At 46.0% G+C, this 25,160-nt stretch overlaps 1 protein-coding gene across 4 annotated transcripts in view; it reads left to right on the forward strand.

The window, feature by feature from the left end:
* The window catches only part of MALT1 (MALT1 paracaspase), a 597,152-nt gene that overhangs the window by 437,357 nt on the left and 134,635 nt on the right, over nucleotides 1-25,160 (forward strand). For all 4 annotated transcript variants that reach the window (XM_085630418.1, XM_085630393.1, XM_085630403.1 and 1 more), the window contains one exon: nucleotides 4,773-4,847. In XM_085630418.1, the coding sequence (XP_085486544.1) occupies nucleotides 4,773-4,847 (75 nt within the window). The remainder of the gene's footprint in view (nucleotides 1-4,772; nucleotides 4,848-25,160) is intronic.

Here is a 25,160-nt window from a genome sequence, read left to right on the forward strand (position 1 = left end):
CAAGCTTTGAAGAGTATGGAATTGTTATATGTAGAATTAAATTCAGTGGACGCTTATGGCATATGTAGTTTAACTTAGCAGATGGGTGGTAAGGGATTTTTTTTTAAAACAGATTTTTATTGCTTTTTAAGAAACAGATTTATACATCTTACAGTACAGCCTGTGAATACAAGTGGATATCACATTTACAGGAATGTAGCTCTTTGGCATACTATTCTTCAGTTACTACTCAACAGATAACCCCCCCACCTCCCTCCAAGTTATCCCCCACCAACCCTCTTCCCTTTAAACTATCCTCCCCCCACCCCCCAGGCATGTCGCTGAGTCGTCAAGCCTTATGTGTATAGGAGTTGGACAGATTAACAGCAGATACTGTATTCCAGACCATTAAGCTTGTCCCGTTGATAAAGTTGCGTGGGATGCACATCATAGCAGGCAGGTCAGTCACTCAGTCAGCAATCCAGGTTAATAGGTCTGTCGGGCGGTCAATCCCCTGGTGGATGGTCTACTTCATCAGGGTATACATCGTCCTCATTAATGGGTTGTTTCAATAGTTCTACTAAAGCCACCCATGCCCTTGCTGCCTCCAGCATCTTTTCATTCTCGTTCCTTTGGGCCATTTGCAGTCGGAATGTCCCTTCGCATTCTGCTCATTTCCCAAATTCCCTCATCCACCTTAATACACTAGGGACATTTTTCGCCTTCCATTGACTAGTGAGTTCTCTTTTAGCTAGTACCAACCCCAAGTCTATGAACTTACTTGTGACCTTGTTTTTAGCGGTTGGGGAAACCAATGTAGTAGGCAGCACCCTGGAGTCATAGTTATTTCTCTCTCTGTCGTGGTCGCTAGTTTTTGTCACGTCTCTCCAGAACTCTCCCGGTTGTGGACATTCCCAAAACATGTGCATAAACCCCGCTCCCACCAGGTTACAACTTGGGCAGCCCGTCTGGGCATCAAAAATATTCGTTAATCTTACCCGGGGTAAGGTAATGGGTGGTAAAGAATGTTCGTAACACTGGAGGTGGGTGTTATTTCTATGTATTGATCAGATGCTTTCCTCAAACCTTGTGTAATGCCCACCATGTTCCTGATGTGAAGGAAAGGAGATATCATCTAGCAGTTAAGTTATCAGCTGGGGGTCACTGGGATCTCAGTTTAAGGTCTAAATAGCAAGAAAGTTTGATAAAATGGGCAATATTGGACAACACGTTATGGCATTATGGCCATTTCATCACCTATCACTTACTTCTAGCAATGATGGTGTGGAGTTAATAGACCTGCTACACGTGATTCTGGCATTGATCTGGTGATGAAAGTTAACCGTGGTGCCGATCCCCATCATCCATCTTTGTTTGAATTGACTGCCACATTCAGTGTTCCTCCATTCCTTTTTAGGTCTCGCGGCTAGCGTTGCAGTGCACAGCACTGCTCGTACAGCGAGACACCTCTTGTACGGGGTTTCAAATTCGCCATAGGAGTCGCACTCTCGTGCGTGTGCTTTTCCTTTTGGGCCACGCCATTGGCCTTTGCGTGCGTCTTTTTATTAAAGACAGCACGCAATTGGCCAAAGGCGGTCGCATTGCTCCGCCCATGGCCTATTGGTGTCTATTACGCGCACCAAAGGCCATGTGGTTTCAATTATCATGCCCAGACACGGGCGCGATAATTGAAACCACATGTTTCGCTGTGGCGCGCGCGCACCACTCGCGGGTTTTGGTGTTTTGTAATAGCAATCGCTTTCAGTTTCGCGATCTTAGAGCTCCATAGTTGTTTGGCGTGGTGAGGAGGCACCCGACAGCCTTATATGGAAAACAGGTAAGAGCTGGTTGAGGGCTGAACTCGTTTAAATATTACAGTAACTGTTTTTATCGTTGACCTGTCTTCAGTGAAATTGGAGTGATTAGTCTGGAAATGCAGCTCACAGTGTTTCTTTATAGCTCCCAGGCCAGCGATCGCGTAAATAATTTAAACTACGCACCGTGCTCATGGGAGCAAGGTGGATTTTCTCAGTGCGTGCAAACAGCGGACAGTCCAGCACACCCGCAATCATAGAGTATGCCTGCTGGCGGCTCCGTGCAAACAGCGGACAGTCCAGCACACCCGCAATCATAAAGTATGTACTGCGGGCGGCTCCTTACAAACAGCGGACAGTCCAGCACACCCGCAATCATAGAGTATGCCTGCTGGCGGCTCCGTGCAAACAGCGGACAGTCCAGCACACCCGCAATCATAAAGTATGTACTGCGGGCGGCTCCTTACAAACAGCGGACAGTCCAGCACACCCGCAATCTTAGAGTATGCACGTGTTGCTGCATATTTAGAAACTTTTGCAGATTATGCAGCAGATGGTGGCTTATATGGCAAATGCGGTAAATTACTATGTATATGCGGAAAACGCAGCAGCTGCGTATTCACATAATTCCTGTGGCCATTCTTATATTTGTATCTTTCACTTCTGTGTTAGTGAGAGTATGGCATACTTTGTTCTAAATCTCGCTAGAAACTCTATTTCATTCTATTGCCCTGCATTAACAGTTCCGACCGAACCGTCGCATTATTAAAGTTTGAGCTATTGGTGTTGCATTATTTAGCAATGCCAATAGCTCAAACTTTAATAATGCGAGACCTATTGCATTGCAAATGCTTGTTAGTGTTCCTTTTACCTCCTTCTGTCTTTCTCCTTGCCCAGGCCATTCCCAATTTTGATCTGTGCACTTCCCCTTCCTACTCTTTACCTATCCCTACCCTTGCTCCATTTCCACCCTTCTCTCTCCCCTAGCTATCTCGTAAGGTTTCCGATCCTGTATCTCATTCAAATCCCCTTCCTCTTTGTCCAGACTGATGGGGTCCTTCCATGCTCCTCTCTTTGAAGGTCCCTGCTCAGCGGTCTCTCCTACCCCACTCCACAATGTCTAATACTGTTCACCTTAGCAATTAGGCCAATAACACTCAGGAAACGTTGCTGCCTTGTTTTGCTTAATTTGAGCGTGCCAGCCAGGGTGATGGGCAGATGTAGTGTAGAATGTCAGAATGCTGAGCTATAGTTTTTTTGTACTACAGACTTGTTGTGAACACACCGATGCACCTGGATTCTGTAAAGAATTCTTTGTTCACATTTTGTTGATTGGTCCAAGCAGCAAGGCTTTCCTCAGAGAAAGTGTGTTTAGTATGAATGTGACAGCTAGACAAACGGTAATACAGTTAGAAAAAATACACCCTATTGGCCCAAATTGGGTTAGTAAAAAAATATATAATATTCCAAAACAACAATTCATTTCAGATTTTAGATACTAGGGATCCAATGAGCAAACAGGTAAATGGAAATAAATCCCCTGTCAAGTTATATAAAATGTCCCAACCCAGCCATTGCTCAGGATGTCCATTCTTATCTAGTCTTTGTGCAGAACCCACATTGGTTTATTGTTGTGAGGTTTTGTTTGACTTGTATCCCACTGATGTTCGGTTTTCCGAATAATGGTCTCTCAGTCGGAGATTGAACTTTATGCCCCTGTGATGGGGTGTCTATACAGACAGACCTACACATATTATTCTTCTGAAGATTTTGTATGGCCCAGTGGAGAATCTGTAATGTCCCTCTTCTGCGTAGATATAATTTTAGACAATGCCGGCCAGCACTGTTTTTTATTAAATGCTTGATGACCCTTTGGTTTGCCGTTCTTTAGCTTCATTTCTCTGGTTGTCTCTGAAGAGCAGGAGATCACAAAGACTGTATTGCAAGAGACTTGAGTTGAAAGTGTTATCTCCATTTGTTTATGAATTGTAATCCTATATTCTTTTATTTATGATGGACTAAGCTCTTAGAAAAGATATATAATCAAATGGTTTTACTCTTGAAGCTGCTATAGTGTATTATGATACTCTTGCTATTTTCTTTAACGGATATATGGTTTACACAGTTACTTCGTTTTTAGTGTTTGAGTGAGAATGCACTATATGACGTCTTTTTAGCAATCTTTTAGTTTGATTTTGAACTTGACTATTCTAAGCTTACTGTGATATTTATCTTATGTACTTTTTATGCTACAGAAATGTAACTAAAAAAAGTGTTCTGATTGATTGAATTAACATTGTCTGGTGGGGATTTTATTTTAAAAACATAAAATTTAAATAAATACTAGTGAAGCTATATCGCAGTGGTGTTGCACAGTGGGGCAAACCATGGAGGATGAGCTATTTGAGGTGAGATCAAATCCCTATTCAGGAGCTTCAGAGCCAGATTAACCGGAAGGAACACAAAAGGACATTCCATAATGATGGAATCCATCACACAGCAGTACCTGAAATTGATGTGGTCAAGCTGTGGCTGGCATTAAAAATGTTAAAGTAGGAAAGTTGTATCAGACCAACATCCTCAGAATATGCTGTTATAACTTCAACAGGCACCAGCGGGCGAAGGATTAGTGCAAGTGGTGGGTTTATGGTTCTTTGTTTGAAAGGTATCTGTTAAGAAGGGCATTCTTTTGCTTCTGTACTAAATAAAGCGGTACAAAAGGGGGTGGTGATGGACGGAGCATCAGAACCAATCAAACACTCACACCCAGTCAACAGATCTGGGTTTGATCCATCACCGTTCTTTAGCCCACTCTGCCACCCCATTTCAGACATGGCCATATGCAAATCAGTCTGACCCTGTGCCTCATGGGAACAGTCCAGCCCGAACTGCCAAGCCATGCCTTCCCTGGACTGGAAACAAGTACTAAATATGCAATTTTCCGCTTTTTAATAATGTTGTTCCCTTTCTGTTTTATAGGAATGAGTATGATGACACCATACTGATCATGGAAGCCTTACGGGTCACTGCGAATATCGTTTTTGGATATGCCACGTAAGTGAGTTTTACAGCCAGAGCACTAGAATTTATTGTGGAAGCCATGAAACTACTTCCTCTGGATCACTGCACTTCCTCTTGCAAGGATCCATTTAGGTACTTCATGGAACAAAATGAATACAGATCACTTTTATTGGTATTTAGCAGTACTGTGTTGTCTCATCAAGGCATGGAGACTCTACCACTCGCCCTAGGTGTTTGTGATGCATGGGGTCTACAAGTAGCTGTTTGTGGGAGAATGGGGAGTACTGTATTGCACTGCCGGCTTTTAACTGTAAAGGAGCTAAGAATGTGCAGTTGTACAGAATTTCAAATAACCTGAGGAGAAAAGATAAAGCAATAATACGTAATCAACAGTTGCAACAGCAGACTCCCGGAACTGTTCCCCCCACACAGTTACTTCTGGTTAAAGAATGGTGCACTTCATCTAAGGTGTGAGCTGTTGCTTGACTCCTCTGCTCAACAGAATACATAGAAGTAAACCACAGAATGGTGCACCCACGAAAAGTCCAGAATTCTCTTTGTATAATAATTATTCCTTTATTGAAAGTTTAATGTCTTTTCATAAAAGCAGCCGGGGTTATAGCCAGTGCGTTTCGTTCAGCAAAACTGAACTTCATCAGGGCTTAAATGGTTTCACAAGAAGTCCATTCAAATGCTTGCCTCCTTAATATCTTGTGACACAATAGTCATCCCTTTCAAGCTATGGTCAAATTGTTCCCTAAACGCAACACATGAATCCATGTATTTTTCCAAACCGTCAGATACCTCCTCACATGGCGACCGGAAAATGGGTACTTCATGGAAAGAAATTAATACAGATCACTTTTATTGGTCTTTAGTAGTGCTCTATGTTGTCTCAACAAGTCATGGAGACTATACAACTTACCCTTTGTGTTTATGATGCATAGGCTCTACAAGTAGCTGTTTGTGGGAGAATGGGGAGTACTGTATTGCACTTCTAGCTTCCAACTGCAAAGGAGGGAAACGTGTGTGCTTGTACAAAATTGCAGCTAAGCCTAGAAGAAAAGATTAAAGAATGCCTAGTGCTAGTACTTTACTGCTTTGTCATTAACACTCCATGTATATCAGTACGTGTGTGCTGCCATCTAAAATATCGCTCCTCTCTTCTGTTTGGAGAGACACCTGTGGTCATGGGCCTTTTAGAGGAGTGGGTGTTGTAACATGTGATTTCTAGTAATCAGTCACCAAAAACCAAATTGTATGAACATTGTGATTCCTTCCATTTGTGAGGAGGAATGAATGGGTGATTTGTGAATAACATGCAGGAAAGGTATATGTCAGGATAAAGGCAATATACTAATTTGTGATCATGAACATTTTATAGGCAGATCTTTTGCATTCCCCTTGTTCATTTAAAATGTCAATTTTTCCATGACCAAACTTTAGATGATACTAATAATGTAATGGGATTTGACTGAAGGTTCAAAGACTGGCCTCAAAAGAATCCAGGTTAAATCAGTACTCTGTCCTGCTGCTGAATTTGGCACTAGCATTAGTTTTCGTTTTGAAGGTCCTTGAATGCCTTAGGGATCATAGTCTTGTTTGCTTCAACACTATAGACTAAACCAGGCCTCTAGTCAGAGGTTCATTACAGCTGGTGCCAAACTGCATTGGGATTTTCCACTTGCGCACTGAAGAATACCCTTGCTTAGGTTAGATTTAAGTTTCATTACTCGCAGTCATAGGGAATTGTGCCAGAAAAAAAAATATTTTTCGCTTACTTCAGACTCTTGATAAAAGCTTATGGTTGCGTAATAGTTGATGGCCTTCCCATTAAAAAAGAGTTGTTTTCAACAATTAGTCGTGAGCCTGTTGACAGGGCCAGACTTTGCAACAGCAAAATAGCTTTTTGCGATTTACTAAACTGATTTTGGGTTTACCTCCTTGTTTCAAACCGCTATTTGGAAGTAGCTTATATTCAGGAATTCCAAATAGCTCTCACGGCCTGGCTGTTTGGAAAGGCCTCCGGGACCTGCAAGCGCCTAATTGAAGGGGAATTGCTTCCTAATTGTAGATCACAATAAGGTGTATCAGTTACTTGTTACAACATTTGTGGTTGCAAATCATTCATCAGTTACAGACTCCTCAAAAGACGTCACAGCATATTTGCAAAGTGAGAGTAGTTTCTGATGACAGCTTCCCCTTAGGAAATTTTGCTGGATGACCATTGGAAGCGGAGGTGCACGCATGGGTCAGGCAGTGTTCAGAAAACCACTGCCTGCTCCTGCTGATGTGTTCTCCACTGAGAAACCATATTAAACAAGCATTTGCAATGCAATCGGTCTCACCTTTGGGACCTTGTAAGTATTTAGCGATGCAGCACATTACTGCAACGCATTTTAAGCACAATGACATCCCCAGGTGAAGGTATTCACCACTACACAGGGAAGACCCAATGATTTCCGGTGATTATTATCTATTATTATTCACAGAAGTATAAGTAAAAACAGTAAAGTAATTAATAATACCGTCAGCCCCTAAACTGGAGGATGCATTGATAAAATACTTGGGATATCACAGGCCTGCCATATGTGAGGTGGGGAAAGATTACTGAATAAGATGGCTCAACAGTGGGCAAAGGAATCGTGTACATTGGAATAAGGCGAAAAGACAAAGGGACAGGGAAGCATGCGGCAAGGCACTTGGCGAGTCAAACACTTTCAAGCATGGTGGAACGGTGCAATAGCAACTCACTACCTAACACAGAGAGAAACAAGGGACTCCATCACAAACGTATATTGACAGCACACTTATACCCGCAGACACATACTCTATGACCAAGGCACTCTTTTACACAAGGAAGAAGAGCACGCAGATAATACTAAACTATGCCAACTTGGATTTGGTAAGAATGTATAACATAACCATGACAAGAATGCACCAGGACATTCCTGCACTGCCAGGAGTCAGGGAGTCAGGCACCTCTCCAGGATACTGATGCCTTTGTTGTTGTTAATACCTGCTATCTAGCTCTTCTGCTGGGCCAGGAAAGTGGCAGCAGGGGTGTCCTTCGGGACCCCATTCTCCACCTCACCGAGCCGAACATGTAAAACTGTGCCATGGTGAGGAGGGCTGGCCCTGGCACTATGGGTGGGGGGAGGAGCCAAGCAGATAGGGTTACCCAGGGCGCAGAGCAGTGGAAACATGACAGCTCATCCGGCCTTAGCTGCAAACATAGAAATTGGACTTGCCTTGTTGGCAGTCTGCCACTGATGACTGTTCACAAGTTGGCCATCGTTTAAAGGAGTTATACAAAGTGTTAACAAGTTCAGCTGTGGAAGGATGAAATATTTCTACAACAGGCCACATATTTTTATTCTAAAAAGAAAAATATTGATCCTGCAGCTGCCATTAAACTTATCTTAGCGGGCAGCCGAAGTCTGTGAAAGCGATTTGACAATGCATAGTAAAGCGCAATACACGTGCACAATATATAACAAAGCATATTATTTTTTGCAACAATGTGTTTTTAATATGATTGTGTCATATTGTGGCATTAGTGCTACATGCTTTTGAATGGTATTTCCCTCCATTTACATTAGCATCCATGGAAACCTTTCTGAACCTAACAGTGCTGCATATGAGTTTGAGACGTGGGTGGGTGGGGGCGAGCAGGGAGAGTAGCTGCACCGCAGAATAATGTTGTTTCCTACCGGAGTTGTAAAAATAATCCGGTGTCTAGCAGCGTAGAGTTTGTATTATAAATGCTGCATCCCACACACATATTTAGTGACTCCTGACACACCATTGGGATAAAATGTTGTGCTTCCAGGGGAGGACAGATGCAAGTATTGTCTCGAGACAGGTGAAATGAGTGCCTCTTGTGGTAAGTAATTAATGTTATATGTTTTCAGCTGAGATGGGTAGGCAACGCTAGGCAGGAACAGTGCGAGGGTTCCAGCACTTAAGAAAAAAAACCACAAGGGAATTTAAAACTCCCTGAGGGACACACAAAGACAAACCTGTGCATTCCTGTTCAAATACAAAGAACACTGGAGAGGATTGAGCCACAGTCTCTCCATGTTACCGCAAAAGAAGGCAGACCTAACTTAAAGCTCCTTGCAATAAACTGCTTGGAAAGGCAATGAGGAAACTTTTGCAATACTTTACTGGCTTGTCGTGCCAATAATGTATGTTTGCATTGTTACGTACAAGTAAATAAAGTAAGAGCAACCCAGGTCCTACATGTTAGACCCGGGACACCTGGTTGGCTGAGGTAGGTACCTTAGGCCAAGTAGGGACCTGCGTTCCAACGTCGGGGAATGGAAGGTCACCTTTTTAGAATGCCCCGCTCACCCCCTCGGTAGCTTGGCACGAGCAGCCAGGCTGATCTTCAAGGCAAATGTGTAAAGTATTCGTAATCACGCTCACAATAATCCAATGATGACACCACAAATAGACTCCACACGAGTTTTATAAAAAGATATACGATAAAACCAACATATGAGGTTGTGTAATATTTCTCCTGGCTGGTTGTTAGGCCAGCCAGCCCTTGTAAGTTCTGGCGATATCCATGAACACTTCTAAACATTCTCCTGTACTCCTAAAATAACATCATACAGTCGTAATGTGAGAATCAGATACTTTTGCAATGTAACAATACTGTAATGCATAACTAGCAATCAGACACTCTGCAATGAAAAGAATCCAATGCGTAACGCAACAATCAGGCCCTTTGCAAGATCAAATAATGCAATGCATAATACAACCACCAGATCTGTTGTTCTGCAAAAATAAGGCAATGTGTATACACTAATCAGGTAATTTGTTATGCAGGAGAAATGCAATGCGCAATATGCTAATCAGGTAGATTGTTATTCAGAAACAATGCAATGCATCATATGACAATCAGGTAGTTTGTTATACAGAAATGATGTAATATGTAATACGACAGTCAGGTACTCCGTTCTTCACAAATGGAATAATGCGTAATACACTCAGGCCCCAATCATCGGGCCTTAGGCGTTCTTTCCGCCTCTCACAGTTGCCCCCAACACGGTACGATGTAATCCCAAAGTGCAGCTTCGCACTCCGGCCCCTGTACCACCCCTCCTTTGGCGATACGGGCCACTACACGAGCCGATGCAGAGACTCGCGCTGCCAACCCGAGAGAGAGGCTGAGAGCGTCTCCCTCCGAGCTCACGCCCCGACCCAGGAGTCCACACACGTTACCTGGGGGGCGCAAACTCACTCTCCTCATCCAGCGGCTGGGCCTCCAATGCAGCTTTGTGAAATGGCAACGGTGGCTCGGGCCGGCAACTCAGCTCCTCTGGGACTGCTGGTCCAGGCCACTTCAACTACAAAGATCTCAGGCTGCCACATAGCACACGCACGCAGCGTCGCTAAATCTTCCTTCACTCCGGGTGCACGATCACTGGGCACTCCACACACAAGTTTCCAGCTGCATGTAGATCATGCGCACAGCATCATTGATACTCACTTTACTCCGGTGCACACGATAACAAGGCAAATTTTTACGAAGGTCTCACGTTGCACAATGCACCTGCACACAACAGCGTTGACTCACTTGGATTCTGGTGCACACGATTAAAACAGATTGCGCTTTCTTGTCAACACACGTTGGAAGAGTTAGGTTGCGCCTGTGCTTATTCTCTGCAGCGGATACGCAGACTGAGGGTAGCCCTTGTGTAAGCAAAACTGGAGCTCCCTCATTCTCTACATTGCACCTAAGACATGGAATGACCTCCCTCAACACATCGGAGCCTCCTCCTCGCTTCGAGTTTCGTAAGAAGCTGACTCTTCATATAAGCACCTCAGGGACCACACACCGACCCAAGTGCCTGGATACTCTCTCAGGTGATTAGTGTGCTATACAAATCCACATAACTGTGGTGGATAGGGGTTGTGTGTATGTGTTTTTCAACAATTTGAGTTTGTTGGTCATATAACATGTCATGTCCTGGAGAAAAGCTAGTTTCCATCGTCCAAGAGAGGGCTTGCCATCTTGTAATTGCAGACTACCCATATCGCAAGAGTACGCTCTGCCCTTTACTTACAGTAACTTCCAGGTCTGTGCCGGAGGCCATTCCCTCTGCACATCTCAGGTTGCCAGGCCTTTTTAATGTGTGTGGTACAGGTCAACGAGTCTCTCAAGCTTGTGAAGGCTGTTAACGTCATGTTTAACCAATGTTAGACGTGTGCTTGAAAAACTTAAATAACTATCACTATCTTGTCACAAAATTGAAGAAATACAGCAGTCTTAATGCATGAGTGAATAACCATTAACCTCTAGGACACCAGACCTATCTCCACAGTGTCCTGTTCTGCAATAACAAAAAATGCAGATTGAATAGATTCATGGAATCCTGGCAGTTCTGCAGAGGCACTGATCACGTGACCATCTAGTACAACAAGTCGCCTGCCATTGGTTAGGGCTTCACACGCATGATACGAAAACCGGAAGTATATGAACAGCTTTTTCTTCTTTTTAGTAATATTGCTTATTCATGGTGTATCTGAAAGTTACACTTTTTAAATGTTCTATTAAGAAAGTAGTATGCTTTCGTAGGTAGGATCTGGGTAGTTGACTGTAATGGGACTACTGATATCTAGGTCGAGCCTACAGGCAGCACATGCACGCTGTCTCTTGCAACGATGTATAGGAAATGTTACATAAGACAGAGGGCTACAAGATGTAGGAGTCACATACTGGTAGACAATGCAGTTTGGTGAGGAACAAATTCATAATTTAAAACCAAACACCATGGTTGGGATTCTCTTTAGTCATCAGAATTGATTTCTGTCAAATGGAACCCTTTTGGAACATTAGGACAATGAAAGACTGGGAAAAAAATCATAAATTTCTACTCTATACCTTGCAGTTTTTTTGCAGCTCTTTGACAGTTAATGGCTACTGTTCTATGTTAGGATTATAAAGTATAAACTGCAAGCAGCAAAAGGCTCTCTCAGACAAAAGCAGAAACCCATTGACCTATTGACATTATGGTACACGTTCTTTGCAGCAGGCATATTAACCCTCTGCGCTACCTTACAATGAGTCAAAACTTCCAATAGACAAACCTCCGATCTGTCTCTAGGAAGAACTTTAAATCGTTCTGTGTCGTTCTGCAATGATTGTGAAATTTCGCCGACGTTTACAAAGACATTATCAGATATTCAAGAATAGCTACAAAGGAAAACAAAGTTGAGCACTCGCTTTTACAGTATTCGTGCTTTCGTTCTCGTCACGTTGGTGGTTCCAAGGCTGGTCCGCCAACAATAACTAAACAATTGTTACATCATGTTACTGATCATCGGGCAAGATGAGTAAAGATCTGTCCAATCTCCCGCTGCCGTGTTCTATAAACATGAATGTTGGCGCAGAGAGCTGGACTTTCCCCTGCCAACAGATGCTGTGAGTTGTTGTCAAACTGCCACCCAATTGACACAATTAAATTGAACACCGTAAATTGGACTATAGTAACATCTGTGGTTTTCAGCTCTTAGATTCTGCTGTTTTCTAGTATAGATGACATTCATGTCTCAATTTTAGTAACCCTGAAGGTTCAGCTCTTAATGCGTATTGATTTTTTTTGTCCGAGATAAGACACAGTAAAAAGAGAATAAAGAGATGCCAGCTCTTGATTTGTATTGGCATTCGTATATAACTCTGACTAGGCCCTGAAGCGTTTATTTTTTATTATTTAAGGAGGCGCGCTGCTGTCGACGGACTGCAATGGCTTGGCATGGAATTTTCAGTTCCCTCCTGCCGCAGGAGAGCATCAGACCACCTTTTCCAGTGTGAAACTTGGAGCGAAAACAGTCGCCTTGAATCCCAGGGTGCGTCCTAAAACGGTCTTGCACACCCGGGTGGTAGCCAGGGGAGTCTTGACGCTACTACTCCCAAGTACAGTAATGCCGTATATCATTGCTTCCCTCTGACACAGCTCCTGTACAGTGCTTGTGGCAACAGAATTCTGGGTATAATGTTCAGTACCCTGTGGACATGTCCGTGCTCTGCATGAGTGTGTGGGGCGCTGAGATGTAGCAGTATATTATAGTTGACAGATTAATGCCCCTGAGGCAGCTTTGTATAGTTTACCCAAAGTGTCTCTTCGACGGATACACAGCACCCAGATACCCCTAGAGGTGACAGTGCTGCACTCTACAAATGCTGTTTGATTGAGGTTCAGCAATTCAGTATGCCTTCACTCGTACATGGCCATGGAGTGGAACTGCTATACCTCTCTCTGTGTGAGGTTGGTAAGACAATACTTTACCTCCTGAACAGCCGCCTCCCGCACCTGAGTTCCAGGGTTCGGCTTGGCTACAACACAACATTAAGTTTAGGCAGATGAAGGCAGTTAGGCCAGAGATAGCGTGGGACCAGAGTGAGATCAATATCTGCCACGCCGAGTTTAATATGTCGGCTTCATCGGCAAAATCTGTCCAGTCGTTTCGTTTCGATAAAAACCGGGAGGAACAAAAACTGGACTGCTAGCAGTACAACAAGAAGGAATGCAGCAAGGAGGCAGCATGTAGGTTTTAGCACATCTGTTCCTGCTGTGGGATTCAAGGGCACCCAGGGGTCAGGTGTTTTAAAAAAACATGGGAAACAGGGAGAGCAAACTACCCCAAAGTGGAGGAAGTGCAACTAATGCTTGGAAACTCACATCACCCATCCGCCAACACGTACTCACTCACTCATTTCCTCAGAAAGTATAAAAGCGGTAAGGATGCACATAGCCTGTACTACAGGTTTAGGTATGGGTTTCGTAATCCTCCCATGCCTCTGTACCAGAGTCCCGGCCGCCCAAGAATCAGTTGTCAGTGATGCAAAAGCATGTGGTGTGAGAAAAGATTATAAAAGAGGTGCATGCGGGGACGGTTGCGGAACCGTTCAGTTCTCCTCCTTGCACGTTTCTGGTTTGCTCACCCTTGGGTCTGGTCCCAAAAAAGGAGCCAGCCAATTTCCGCTTGATACACAACCTCTCCTATCCCATGGGGTCCTTGTTGAGCAATGGGTTGGACCAAAAGCTATGCACAGTGTAGTAAACCACCTTTAATGAAGCCATTGCCAAACTGCAGCGTCTAGGAGGGGGACCCTTATGGCCAAATCGGATATAGTGGCAGCCCTCCTCCTTCCGCCTGTACACCTGGATGATACTCGTTTTCTGGGTCTCACTTTTGAGGGGCAGTATTTTCTCAACTTATTCATGCCCATGGGGTGCTCCATTGCTTCCTCGGCATTAGAGACATTCAGTAGATTCCTGGAGTGTGCAGGGAGGGGTTTAGTGTCATCTGATGATGTGGTGCATTACTTGGACTACATTTTGTTCATGGCTCCCTAGGTGACCTGGCATGCCAGAGGGCCCTGCAGGGCTTCAGGCAGCTGGCGCAGGATTTGGGGTCCCCCTAACTCAGAACAAGACTGAAGGTCCCACAACTTGCTTGTCTTTCCTGGGCATCGAGATAGACTCGTGGCAGGGAAGTGTAGGTTGCCCCAGGAGAAGGTGATGGCATTTAGGGATTCAGTTAGCACCTGTTTAACAGCCAGGAAGGTCGCATTGCACCAGTTCTAGGTTTTAGTTGGGCAGTTTAACTTCGACTTGATGGTTATGCCCATGGGAAAGGTCTTTTCAAAGAACATCACCAGGGCACTGGCTGCCCTACAGGCAAAGCACCATCATAATAGATTGTCGACAGAAATGAGAGAGGATTTGAAAACATGGAAGGGTTTTTTAGATAATTTGAATTAAACCCTCTTGTGGCAACTACCAGCGTGGACATCAAGGAGGTAGCCCTCTACACAGATGCAGTGGGCAGCATTTGTTGGGTCCCAAGTAGTGCATTCAGCATTGGCCGGGTGAGTTGGTAGCCTCTGAAATCACACGCAATATTACCTTTCTTGAATTGTTCCCCATCATTGTCACCATGTACATCTGGGGTGTCACATTAGCCAATAACTGGATTATTTTCAGGTCAGACAGTTTGTCGGTGGTCATGGCAATCAATAATCAGAGCGCAAAATGCCCATTGGTGCTACAGCTACTTAAGACACTGATCCGCTTATGTCTCTCGCATTATGTGCATATCACTGCCATGCATGTACCAGGGGTGGATAATACAATTGCAGATGCTTTGTCTCTGTCCAAGTTGGCAGAGTTGAGGGTGCAGTGGCTGCAAGCGGACAAAGTGATGGCGGACTTCCCAGAGGAGTTGTGGCGGATTGGTGCCCCATTGCCACAGAATCAATTGCGGCATTCCCTGGCACCCAAGACCACACATATGTACAAAACAGCTTGGCAGGTGTATGACTCATCCTTCAGTTCTGATGATGCAGCAGAAAGGGTTTCTCCAGGAGGGGTGCTGGGTTTTCTCGCTAGTCAGAAGGACAGGGGAAATCATTGCCATTAATTCGGAGACAGTTGTACGCAGTTGCCTTCTTCGCAGGGAAAAGGGGCTAGAGTTCCCACCAAGGACATTAGGCTGCGGAGGCCAGGAGAGGATTGGAGCATATGGGTCTGGCAGTGGGGTTTGACCAGTGACCCATTAGTGTGGGGAGGGTAGTGAGAATATTGGGGGTGTTGGAGCAGGTTTGCCTGTCCCAGTACGAAGTGAAATTATTCAGCCTTGCCTATTTGCTGGCCTTATTCAGGGCCTTTCGCATTTCGGAATTGTTAGCTGTCTCAAAAATAGGACAAGGAGTGGGTTTAGAGGTGTCTTATGTGCTCCTGGATGGAGGTGCTCTCTGTGGCGATTCTGTTGATGGATTGTATATCAGCATCCCATCCTCGTTGCCACTTTTAAGAAGTGCAGACACGGATAATTAGGCAACAAGTGTTTATTTGAGATTGAAGGAACAACCCCTGAACACATCCTTCTCCTCCAGCAACAGCCATCCTGCCTCCCTTCCAGAACCTTGGAAGGCTAGCAACAGTCACTAAGATACAACACCCTCCACCAGAGGGTCAGGAGGTCGAAAACAGACCCGCTAGGGAAGGGCACGTGGGTGAAGGTGCACCTCTTATTGCTCAGTGGTATTGGTTAGGGATTTCCTCCTAGGGCAAAGTGGGGGATCAATCAATCAAGGACTCTGCCCAGTTTAGCACTCATTTCTTCCACATTTGTGCTGCCACCACAACGGCAGGAATGGGTTTGCTAGCAGAAGCAATCAAAAGGGTGGGTTGAGGGGAGGAGCCAAGATGGCGACCGGGACGGCAGCGTAGACTCCCGGCTCCGTGAACCTCCGCATCCCGCACGGATATCCTGCACGAGATCCTCAACCTGTGCTACGCGGTCGTGTTTCTGAAGGAGAGTGGCACCCGACTGTGTGACTCCGAGGTTTCTGGCTGCGGTACCGCCGGAGAAATGTGCATCTGAACTTTGCGGCCTGTGCGGCCCCGGAGCCGGGACCTCGAGTGGACGCCGTGGCCGGGTGGCAGTTCAACAACAGCGGTCTGTTGTGACTGGGTGGAGTCGGTCCACCGGAGCGGTGCCAAACTCGGCCTACATTTCGTCGTGGTCGTTTCTATTGTCAAGCGTAGCGGACCGGGTGCATGCCCGGGGGTGCAATTCTCGGATCCTCCGGTGGCTGCCCCGGCCTTTGATGGTGAGCTGCCCGGCCGCCGCCCGTATCCTGCCCGGATCATTGCGGGCCGCCCCCGGATTTTTACGGGAGCTGGTCCGTAGTGGGGACGACTGTTGCCCGTGACCACGCACCGGATAACTTTTTGCCTGCCCCCGGAACCCGGTCACCAGCGACGTGGACATCGAGACGCTTGTCCCAGGGTCCCGGCCCCGGTGAGGGTCGGGCATATTTGGTGGCCATCTTGTTGCGATGAAGCCTACCATCCTGTCCGCTGGGTCGCAGCGGGCTTGTGAGAGTGCGACTTTTGGGAGTGTGGCGGCGCGATCCCAGAGAGCTGTGCTGGGGTACGGCGACCTCCTCGAGGCCCTTGGTGCTCTTCACTCCTCCTTGATCCATGGTGTCGGGGTCTTGGGGAGTAAGCTCAACGGTGTGGCGTCGGCGTTGGGGCAATGGCGACCCGCCTGTCCGCACGTACACAGGGACTACTCACACTGCGCACAGGAGGACACTTTGGCGGCCACCCCTGAGGTTAGTGCACAGCTGGACACTCCGGCCAGTATGCTACAGTGTGTTCGTCCAGTTGAGGGCCTGATCTGTCCCGGAGGCATTGGCCCTGAGTGGGATGTGGTAGCCTCGTCCCGTACGTGCCCTCCTGCGACCCAAGGACAACTCCAGCAACTATTGTCTGCTTTGGCTGCTTCTGCCTTCCTGGACCTTGAGTGCAGTGCATATCCTGGGGCAGCACTGGGAAGCCTGTTTCTCCACGCTGCGGACTGTGTTGATGCTCAGAGACTTCCATCCCACCTGTATGCGTCGCTTCTCGGACGTTTTTGGACAATCCTCTACCTTGGAACATTGGATATGGTGCTGGGTCGAGGGGTAGGCATGGGCAGAATCCCAAAGAGTGGTCAGGGATAAGGCTGATCCTTCAGGGGTGGTCCTCTAGTGGACGGGCGGGCTCAGGGGTTGCGTGCTCTCCTGGCATAGCTAACAGCATAATAGGTGCATAATGCTCCCCATCTTTCTTTGAGAAGATCGATTTTGTGCTGTTTATTGTTCACCTTGAGGGAAACTTACCGTGCGGGAGGGAGAAGCCGGGGGTATGTTTTGAAGGCCCTCCTCCAGTTTATTAATACTCTCTCTACCCCCCCCGTCTGGTGGGGTTCTTTTCCTACTTCTTTTTCCCTATTCTCCTATATTTCGGGTCTGGTTCCAGGGCGACAGGCACACTGCTGGGGGGGGGGGGCCGTACTCATCTGCTGAGGTGCAGGGTGGGGGGTTGGGGGAGGGGATTCTTTAGTCTTTTCTCTCTTTTTCCATGGCCTCCTTTTTCTTCTCTGTTTCTTTTTGTTTTTCTTTTTCTGGGATCAGCGTGATACACTTCCTTTGCTATGACTCGCTGCCGCTCCATGTGTACCACAATTTCCGGGGTGCTCTCCGGGAGTTCTGGCGGGGGACTGCAGGCGCCACTGCTTACGATATTCTTCCCCATCCTGATGTTCTTGTGTTTGCGCCATTGACCTAACAGATTGCTGTAAATCGTTTGTCTATTACTCTGCATATTTGTAATTGCTGTTTGAAAATTGTCTGGCACCTGATCCTTCTGCCTTGTTTCATTATAAAATGAAAACCTTTTTCTCCTGGTGCCCTACCTACGCTGTTCACAGTATTAGTATTGCGATTCTCCTCCCCGAAGTGCTGCCTGTGTTTACATTTGCCTGTTTTTGCTCTGATTGCTTAGCGGCCGGCCCCGGGGGGTTGTAGGCCCATACCTGTTCTTGATTGAACTGTCAATAAAGGTTTTCAAAAAAAAAAAAAAAAAAGGGTGGGTTGATGGCGTTCATCTGGTTTTGAGCGATACGTGCAACCAAATCTGGTTTCGATAGAAGAATGGCAACGAAGGGTTTGTTAGCCATCGATAACAACACTTCTCTCTATTTTTACAGTTGATGAGCATGGCCCTGTGCACATATATTGGTGCGGGCCTTCCTTTATTCGCAGAGTGGCACAACAGTTTTGAGGAGGCCCAGCGAGATGCAGGGTTTATGCACTTCTGGGTGGGTATTGGGGAGCTTAGATTACAGGATATTTTTTGACATCTTAAGTGGGCGGTGGAGAGGGACGATGTGCCCATGACAGTCATTTTGGTCATTCACGCAGGGGGAAATAATTTGATCCCGTAGGGTATGCGGGGAGTAAGAGAAGCCTTGTTCGCTGGTATGTCTACAATAAGAAAGTACTTACCCACAACCTTAGTCAACACGGTTCTGCACGGGTGTCCTGGATGGAACCAGGAAAGGACTGTGGTGTGTTGGGGCCTTCTGGCACAATGTGCGCAGCAGATGTTACGCAAGAGGGACTGGATGTGCCTAGAAGGCCAAGGCCAGGTTTAATGATTTGCTTATCTTCCTTATTACCTGTTGATGCCATGGAACGTGTGTTTTTTTAAAATGTATTTGCAAGTACAAGAATACTCTTTCTCGTCATGGTTTGAATGGCCTTGTGTGATGTATATAAAGGCTATGCCTTGGAAAATCGTAACATGAATCAAATTTTTCTTGAACAGTGCAGCACAGCGGGGGAACGGGATGTTATGGGAGGGGCAAGTGGCACGTTTTGAGTCTTATTTTTTTTTTTTTAAAGCATTGGCAAAGCCAATAGGTCTCGCCTATTCAACAGTTATTGCCTTTGCCAGTGTGTATTAGCCACAATGTATAACTGTTGTACAGCAAGGCTGAAAGTAAAGAAAAAGACAGGGCGCTATGACACGGTCGGCATTGGCCGCTTCATAGTGCTCTTTCTTTTCAGCCTTGTTGCACAGCAGTCTCGCTGCTGTACAACACTAATAAAGGCAATGGCTATCGCACTGTCGAGACCTATTGGCTTTGCCAATGCTTGATGCTATTCAGAGTAATTGGACAATATGAAGCTGTACATACTCCACAAGATCGTGTAATGTAATTTCAGTGATGTAGGCACAGGGGCTGTGTCGTTGTGCTTTTTAAGAAATAAATGTGACTTTTTTTGACCTGTTGTGACTGAAGAGATTTGACCAATTTGCTGTTTTTTCCTAGAAAACCAATAACGAAGGATTATGAACCCAACCATTGTTGGAATAAAAAAGTATCAGAATTGATTCTGTAGACTTTTAGAGCAACCATCAGTGTTAGCTCTTAAAGAGTCTACAGTATTCCAAGGATGAGCAAGACTCGAGGATACCACGCCCCTACCTTGCAATGTTGAGGGAGCAGGGTTTTCTATATCTGTGTTTGAGGGTAATCATTAAATAACCGCCACCACTGGTTGAATGAACCTTTGTTGGTCGACAAAGAGAAATGACGAGCAATGATCTAGCTAGTCAATAAATCGTTAAGACATTAGATTTCAGCCAATATAGAGAGTTAGTGTGAGTTAAAGGGTTTTATTTTCAAATCTTTTAGCTTTTCAGCAATTTATTTATCAAGCATTCATTTCTGGATTTCAGATTCAAAAGTTAATATAATCCATCAATCTATATTTGATTATAAAATAAAAACAAATATTTGTTAACAGCACAGTTAGTATATTATTAATACAATAAGCATGTTCCATAAAGAACACTACCTATTCTAAATAGATAGATCTAATTTTGAATGTCCGTTAAGAAACCCAATGAAGTGTTCTGATGAAAGAGAGATCAATGTGCAAGCATGTAGCCTTTGCAAATAAGACTGGAAATTGACAGCCACAAATCAGAAGACAGCTAGAATTTAGCTAAATAACCTCTCATGTTATGTTATAGTGTATTGATTTGTATAGTGCAATAATCACCCGCGAGGGTATCCAGGCGCTTGGGCAGGTGTGTAGGTGTGCGGTGCCCAAGGTGCTTATATGAACAGCCAGGTCTTCAGCTTCTTTAAGAAGTGAGGAGGAGGCGCTGATGTGCTTAGGGAGGTCGTTCCATGTCTTGGGTTTGATGTAGGTGAATGAGCGACCTCCAGTTTTGCTTATGTGGATGCATGGAATGTATGCAAGTAAGAGTGAGGCAGAGCATAGGTGTCGGGTGGGTTGTTGAAAGTGTATGCATCTGTTCAGGTATTCTGATCCTGTGTTGTGTAGGGCTTGTATGTATGCATGAGAAGTTTGGATTGGCTGTAGTTGTGAATGGGGAGTCAGTGAAGCTTCTTGAGGTGTGATGTGAGTGTGGCATGGGAGGTTGAATATGAGTCTTGCAGTGGTATTCTGGATGATCTAGAGTCTGTGCAGGAGCTGTTTGGAGATTTCGGCATAGAGAGTGCTGCAGTAGTCCAGCCTGCTGGTAATGAGTGCTTACTTGATGGTCCTTCTGGTGTTCTGTGACAACTATTTGAAGATCTTTCGTAGCATGTGTAGGATTTGGGAGCATGAGGTGCACACTGCTTTGACTTAAGCTGTTATGTTGAGCTTGTCGTCTAGGATGATTCCTAGATTCTTTAAGTAGTCTGTGGGTGTGGGTGTTGGTCCTACCTCCGACGGCCACCAGATTGAGTCCCATCAGTAGGTCTTGTTGCCAAAGACCAGTACTTCTGTCTCGTCGAAGTTGAGCTGCAGGCAGTTGGTTCGCACCCAGTCTGCTGCCATGGTCATGCAGTTGGTGAAGTTGATCCTGGTAGTGGTGGTCTTGTCCGTCAGGGAGAGGAGGAGTTGGGTGTCATTGACGTAGGAGATGACGGTGAAGTCTTGTGATTGGATGATGTTGCTGAGTGAAGAGAAGTCAAATATAAGAGACATGCCTCTTGTCCTAATGTCAGGGAAAGGAATTCCTTCATTCTCTTGGATCACACACTAACATAAAAACACAAATTCTATGTTGCAGCATTATTTTGTTTCGTCTTCTTCATTCCCCTATAAAATATCAACGGACTTCTGGGAACAAGTTCACTCCCCATGCTCTCACCATAGCATGATAGACTTTGACATTAGTCCTTGAAGGGTTGCAGCGTTGTTTTCTTGTGATCCAAAACTTCTTTCTATTAATCCTTCTTCCCGTTGTCTTCGTCTCCTCCCGGTGAGAAATTCACTATCAATTGTCTACTACAAAGCAAGTGTCTATTCACTAGGTAACAGTAGGCTTCTGAAGTTGCAACATCTGCAGCAGAGCGAAGACAAACATCTTGCACAAACAACGTACTTAATGTGAAAAACACGTCTTTCTGTTTTCTTTTCCCCACAAGCTCCTTTATTGAAAACAGCAACCAGGAAAAAAACCCTGTGGCCTGATTCCTGGTTCATGTTATCGTGTAAGCGTTTTATCTTCGGCGCCTTTTCGTTCGCAGTACATTTAATTGAAAATTTCCTTTTTTGTTTTACTATTTTAGCGTTCCTACCATGTGGCCTTTACCTTATTTATTTTTTTTAATAACATTTTTTATTAAAGAAAAACAGCAGCAGTGAAAACAGTACATAAGCAGTTCAGCTGTTAGTACATCCATTCAAGTAAAAGTAAGGTGTGCATTATCTTACAAGAGCATCAACAGTAGCGTTGAACATTATAATGGTCTGGATGGAGGGTTACGCTTGTGTCTACAAGCCTAGGAGTCACCGCATTCTGCACATGTTTTGCTGACACGGGGAATTATGTTGTCACGTCTGTAACCGCTTCCTCCAGAATTGCATTTCTCTCACGTCTAAGTTCAACCGTGGGGGAGATACAAATGTCCCCCCTGTATTTATTCCAACGCCCCCACTTTTGGTCCCATTTTCGAAGGGCAGCCTCTACATACAGTTTTCTCCGCCACCATAGCATGGTCCATGTTCTTAGCCCAATCCCGCAACCGTGGTAAAGTATCCACACCCCACTTCTGGACAATATTTCTTTTCGCTATGCTTCACCCCATGGTGACCCATGATTGTTCGGTGTGGGTGAGGTCAGTTGCCTCCCAGATGTTAAGGAGGCATAGGCGGGGAGTTGGGTGTGTGGGTTTATCACAAGATCTAGCCATTTGTCGGGTAACATCTACCCAGTATCGCTGTATGTGGGGGCATTCCCATATGATGTGTAAGAATGTACCTAATTGATTGCAGTGTTGAAGACAGTTTGTGTCCTGTCTCCTCCCCAGTCTGAATAGTAATTTAGCAGCAAAATATACCCGGTGTAGGATCTTAAGCTGGACAAGCCGGAGTCGCATTGGGATGGCCAGTTCGCGGGGGAAGCCAGCGCTACACGCCAATCCTCATCAGTGATATCACCCAGATCCATCCCCCAATTTGCATGCAATTGCAGCATTGGATCGGGCTGGTTGTTGATGAGTTTCTTGTATGTTAGGGATACAGCCTTGCTGTCCATTGGGTCCAGCAACAACCTGTCCTCCAGAGGAGAGGAATCTGGGAAGGAGGTGTCTGTAGGAAGGGCGCAGTCTACAGCATGGCTAATCTGAAGATACCGAAAGTGTTCTGATGTTGCCAGCTGATATTTAAGTTGGAGTTCTGCAAATGAGGCCTTCTTGCCCTTAATCCAGACGTTCCCCACCTTGGAGATGCCAATCATGTTCCACTTATCGAATCCTGCACAAGCACTGAGGCATCCCAGGATGTCTGGCTCCCACAGGGGGGTCGCTTTTGTCAGGCGTCCCCGCCATCCCATATGCCGTTGGACACCATGCCACACTTCTACTGTACGGGCCTTAGTGCCGGCCAAACCTAGATTCTTGGGGTTTGAATATAGCGCTCTATTGTAGCCACTCTTCTCCATTAACCACAGATCAGTGCAGAAGCTTCGGTCAGAAAGGGTCCAAACGCCCATCGGTTAATGGCAACTAATTGAGACGCCTGATAATACAGAAGCATGTCCGGTAACCCGATACCTCCGTCGTACCAACCCATAGAGAGCTTGTGTGTGGCTATCCGAGGCGGTCCATTATCACATAATAAATTCCTTACTGTTGAATTGATCTGCGAAAAGTAGGAATCAGGGACCGGGTAGGGAGTGTTTTGCAGGGCATAAATGAAGCGTGGTAGGGCAAGCATCTTGAATAGTGATGCTCTGCCCAGAAGGGTGAGGGGTAGCGTCTTCCAGTGGGTGACATCCGATTTAAATCTTTGCAAAGGCCCCAGCAGATTCCGTTCATAGAACGCTGTCTCGTCAGTTGTTATAAAGATACCGAGGTAACGAAAGCCCTGGGCTGCCACAGGGATGGTATATCCTCATGGGCCCTGCGGCGGATGACCCCAAAGGGAATACATCTAGGATGTGGACCAGTTTATCTGGTAGTTGGAGTGGGCCCCGAATATATGGAAAATGTGAAGGACGCGGCGAAGGGAGCGCTCTGGTGAAGTGAGATAGAATAGAATATCGTCCGCGTATAATGATATGCGGTCTTCGTGTTCGTCCGTCCATGTAAACCAGTGGATATCTGGGTCGCCCCTGATCCAAACCGCCAAAGGCTCTAGGGCCAGGGCAAATAGGAGTGGCGACAAAGGACAGCCCTGTCTCATGCCCCGACACAGTGGGAAGGAGCTCGACCGACAGTTGTTCACTGAGACGTGGGCGATGGGAAGGTTGTATAATAATCTGATCCACCCCCTCAACTTTGGCCCTAGACCAATGTGAGCCAAGACCGCAAATAGATAATCCCATGCCACAGTGTCGAATGCCATTTTTGCGTCAAGTGCGAGCAAGATTGCTTCCTCCTCTATAGTCTCCACACGACCCAGCGCGCCGTGTACGCGCCGTAAGTTACGCGCAGTGTTAGGGCCCGGCATAAACCCCGACTGGTCCGGGTGAATTAATCCAGCGAGGTATGGAAGCAGTCGATTAGCCAACAGTTTGGCCAGGATTTTGGCCTCTACCGTTATCAGTGAGATAGGCCGATAGGATGTGCACTCGTCCTCCGGTTTGCGGATAACCACAATAGTGGCCTCACGGATGTCGGCCGGGAGGAGGCCAGTTTCATAGCATTCATTGTACAAATTCAATAAGTGAGGAGCGAGCTTCGTTGCCATGGGTTTCATGAGTTCGATCGGAATTCCATTGGGGCCCATCGCCTTGCCGGCCCGGATATCCTGAATTGCTTTCTGGATCTCTTCGACAAAAAGATCGACCTCCAAGGCCTCTCTATCCTCCTGAGAGACAGTCGATACCTCAGTAGTGGCAAGGAGCTCCGCCGCCCATGGTGCCTGCGAGTCCTGTGGCATTTTGTAAGTTTGTTCATAATATTTGGCGAACGTCTCTGCGATGCTCTGAGGGTCAGAGACCAAGACGTCATCTGGCCCCTTGATTGCGCGCTCCCATCTGGCCACCTGTTCTTTGCGTTCCAGCCATGCCAAAAGTTTTCCCGTTCGCTCACCTTGTTCATATATTCTATGACGGGAGGCGAGAGTGCGCCTATTGGCGTCTTCTAACAGCAGTTGTTTATAATCTTGTCTCTTGATATTGAGGTTATGTAGGAGACCTTGATCGGGGTTCTGTGAGGTGGTGTGTTCAAGAGTCAGGATCTCTTTTTCCAGCTCAGTCACACGCCGGTTGCTCTCCGCCCTGTGACCTACCATCAAGGACAGTGCTCTCCTCTTGATAACTGCCCCGAAGGCACCCCAGAGTGTTATTGCCGACTGGACTGATCCTATGATCTCCTCAAAATAGAAGTCAGTGTCTTTTCGCAAGCTGTCCCTAACATGTGGGATTGTTAGCGCCCAGGGCTGAATCATGATGGGGCTTGGTTGCACTGTACGGTGCTCACCGAAAACTGCAGTGACCGGGGAGTGTCCAGATACACCTCTTG

This window comes from Triturus cristatus, chromosome 2_1, assembly GCF_964204655.1.
Source record: "Triturus cristatus chromosome 2_1, aTriCri1.1, whole genome shotgun sequence".
In the NCBI taxonomy this organism is placed as follows: Eukaryota; Metazoa; Chordata; class Amphibia; order Caudata; family Salamandridae; genus Triturus; species Triturus cristatus.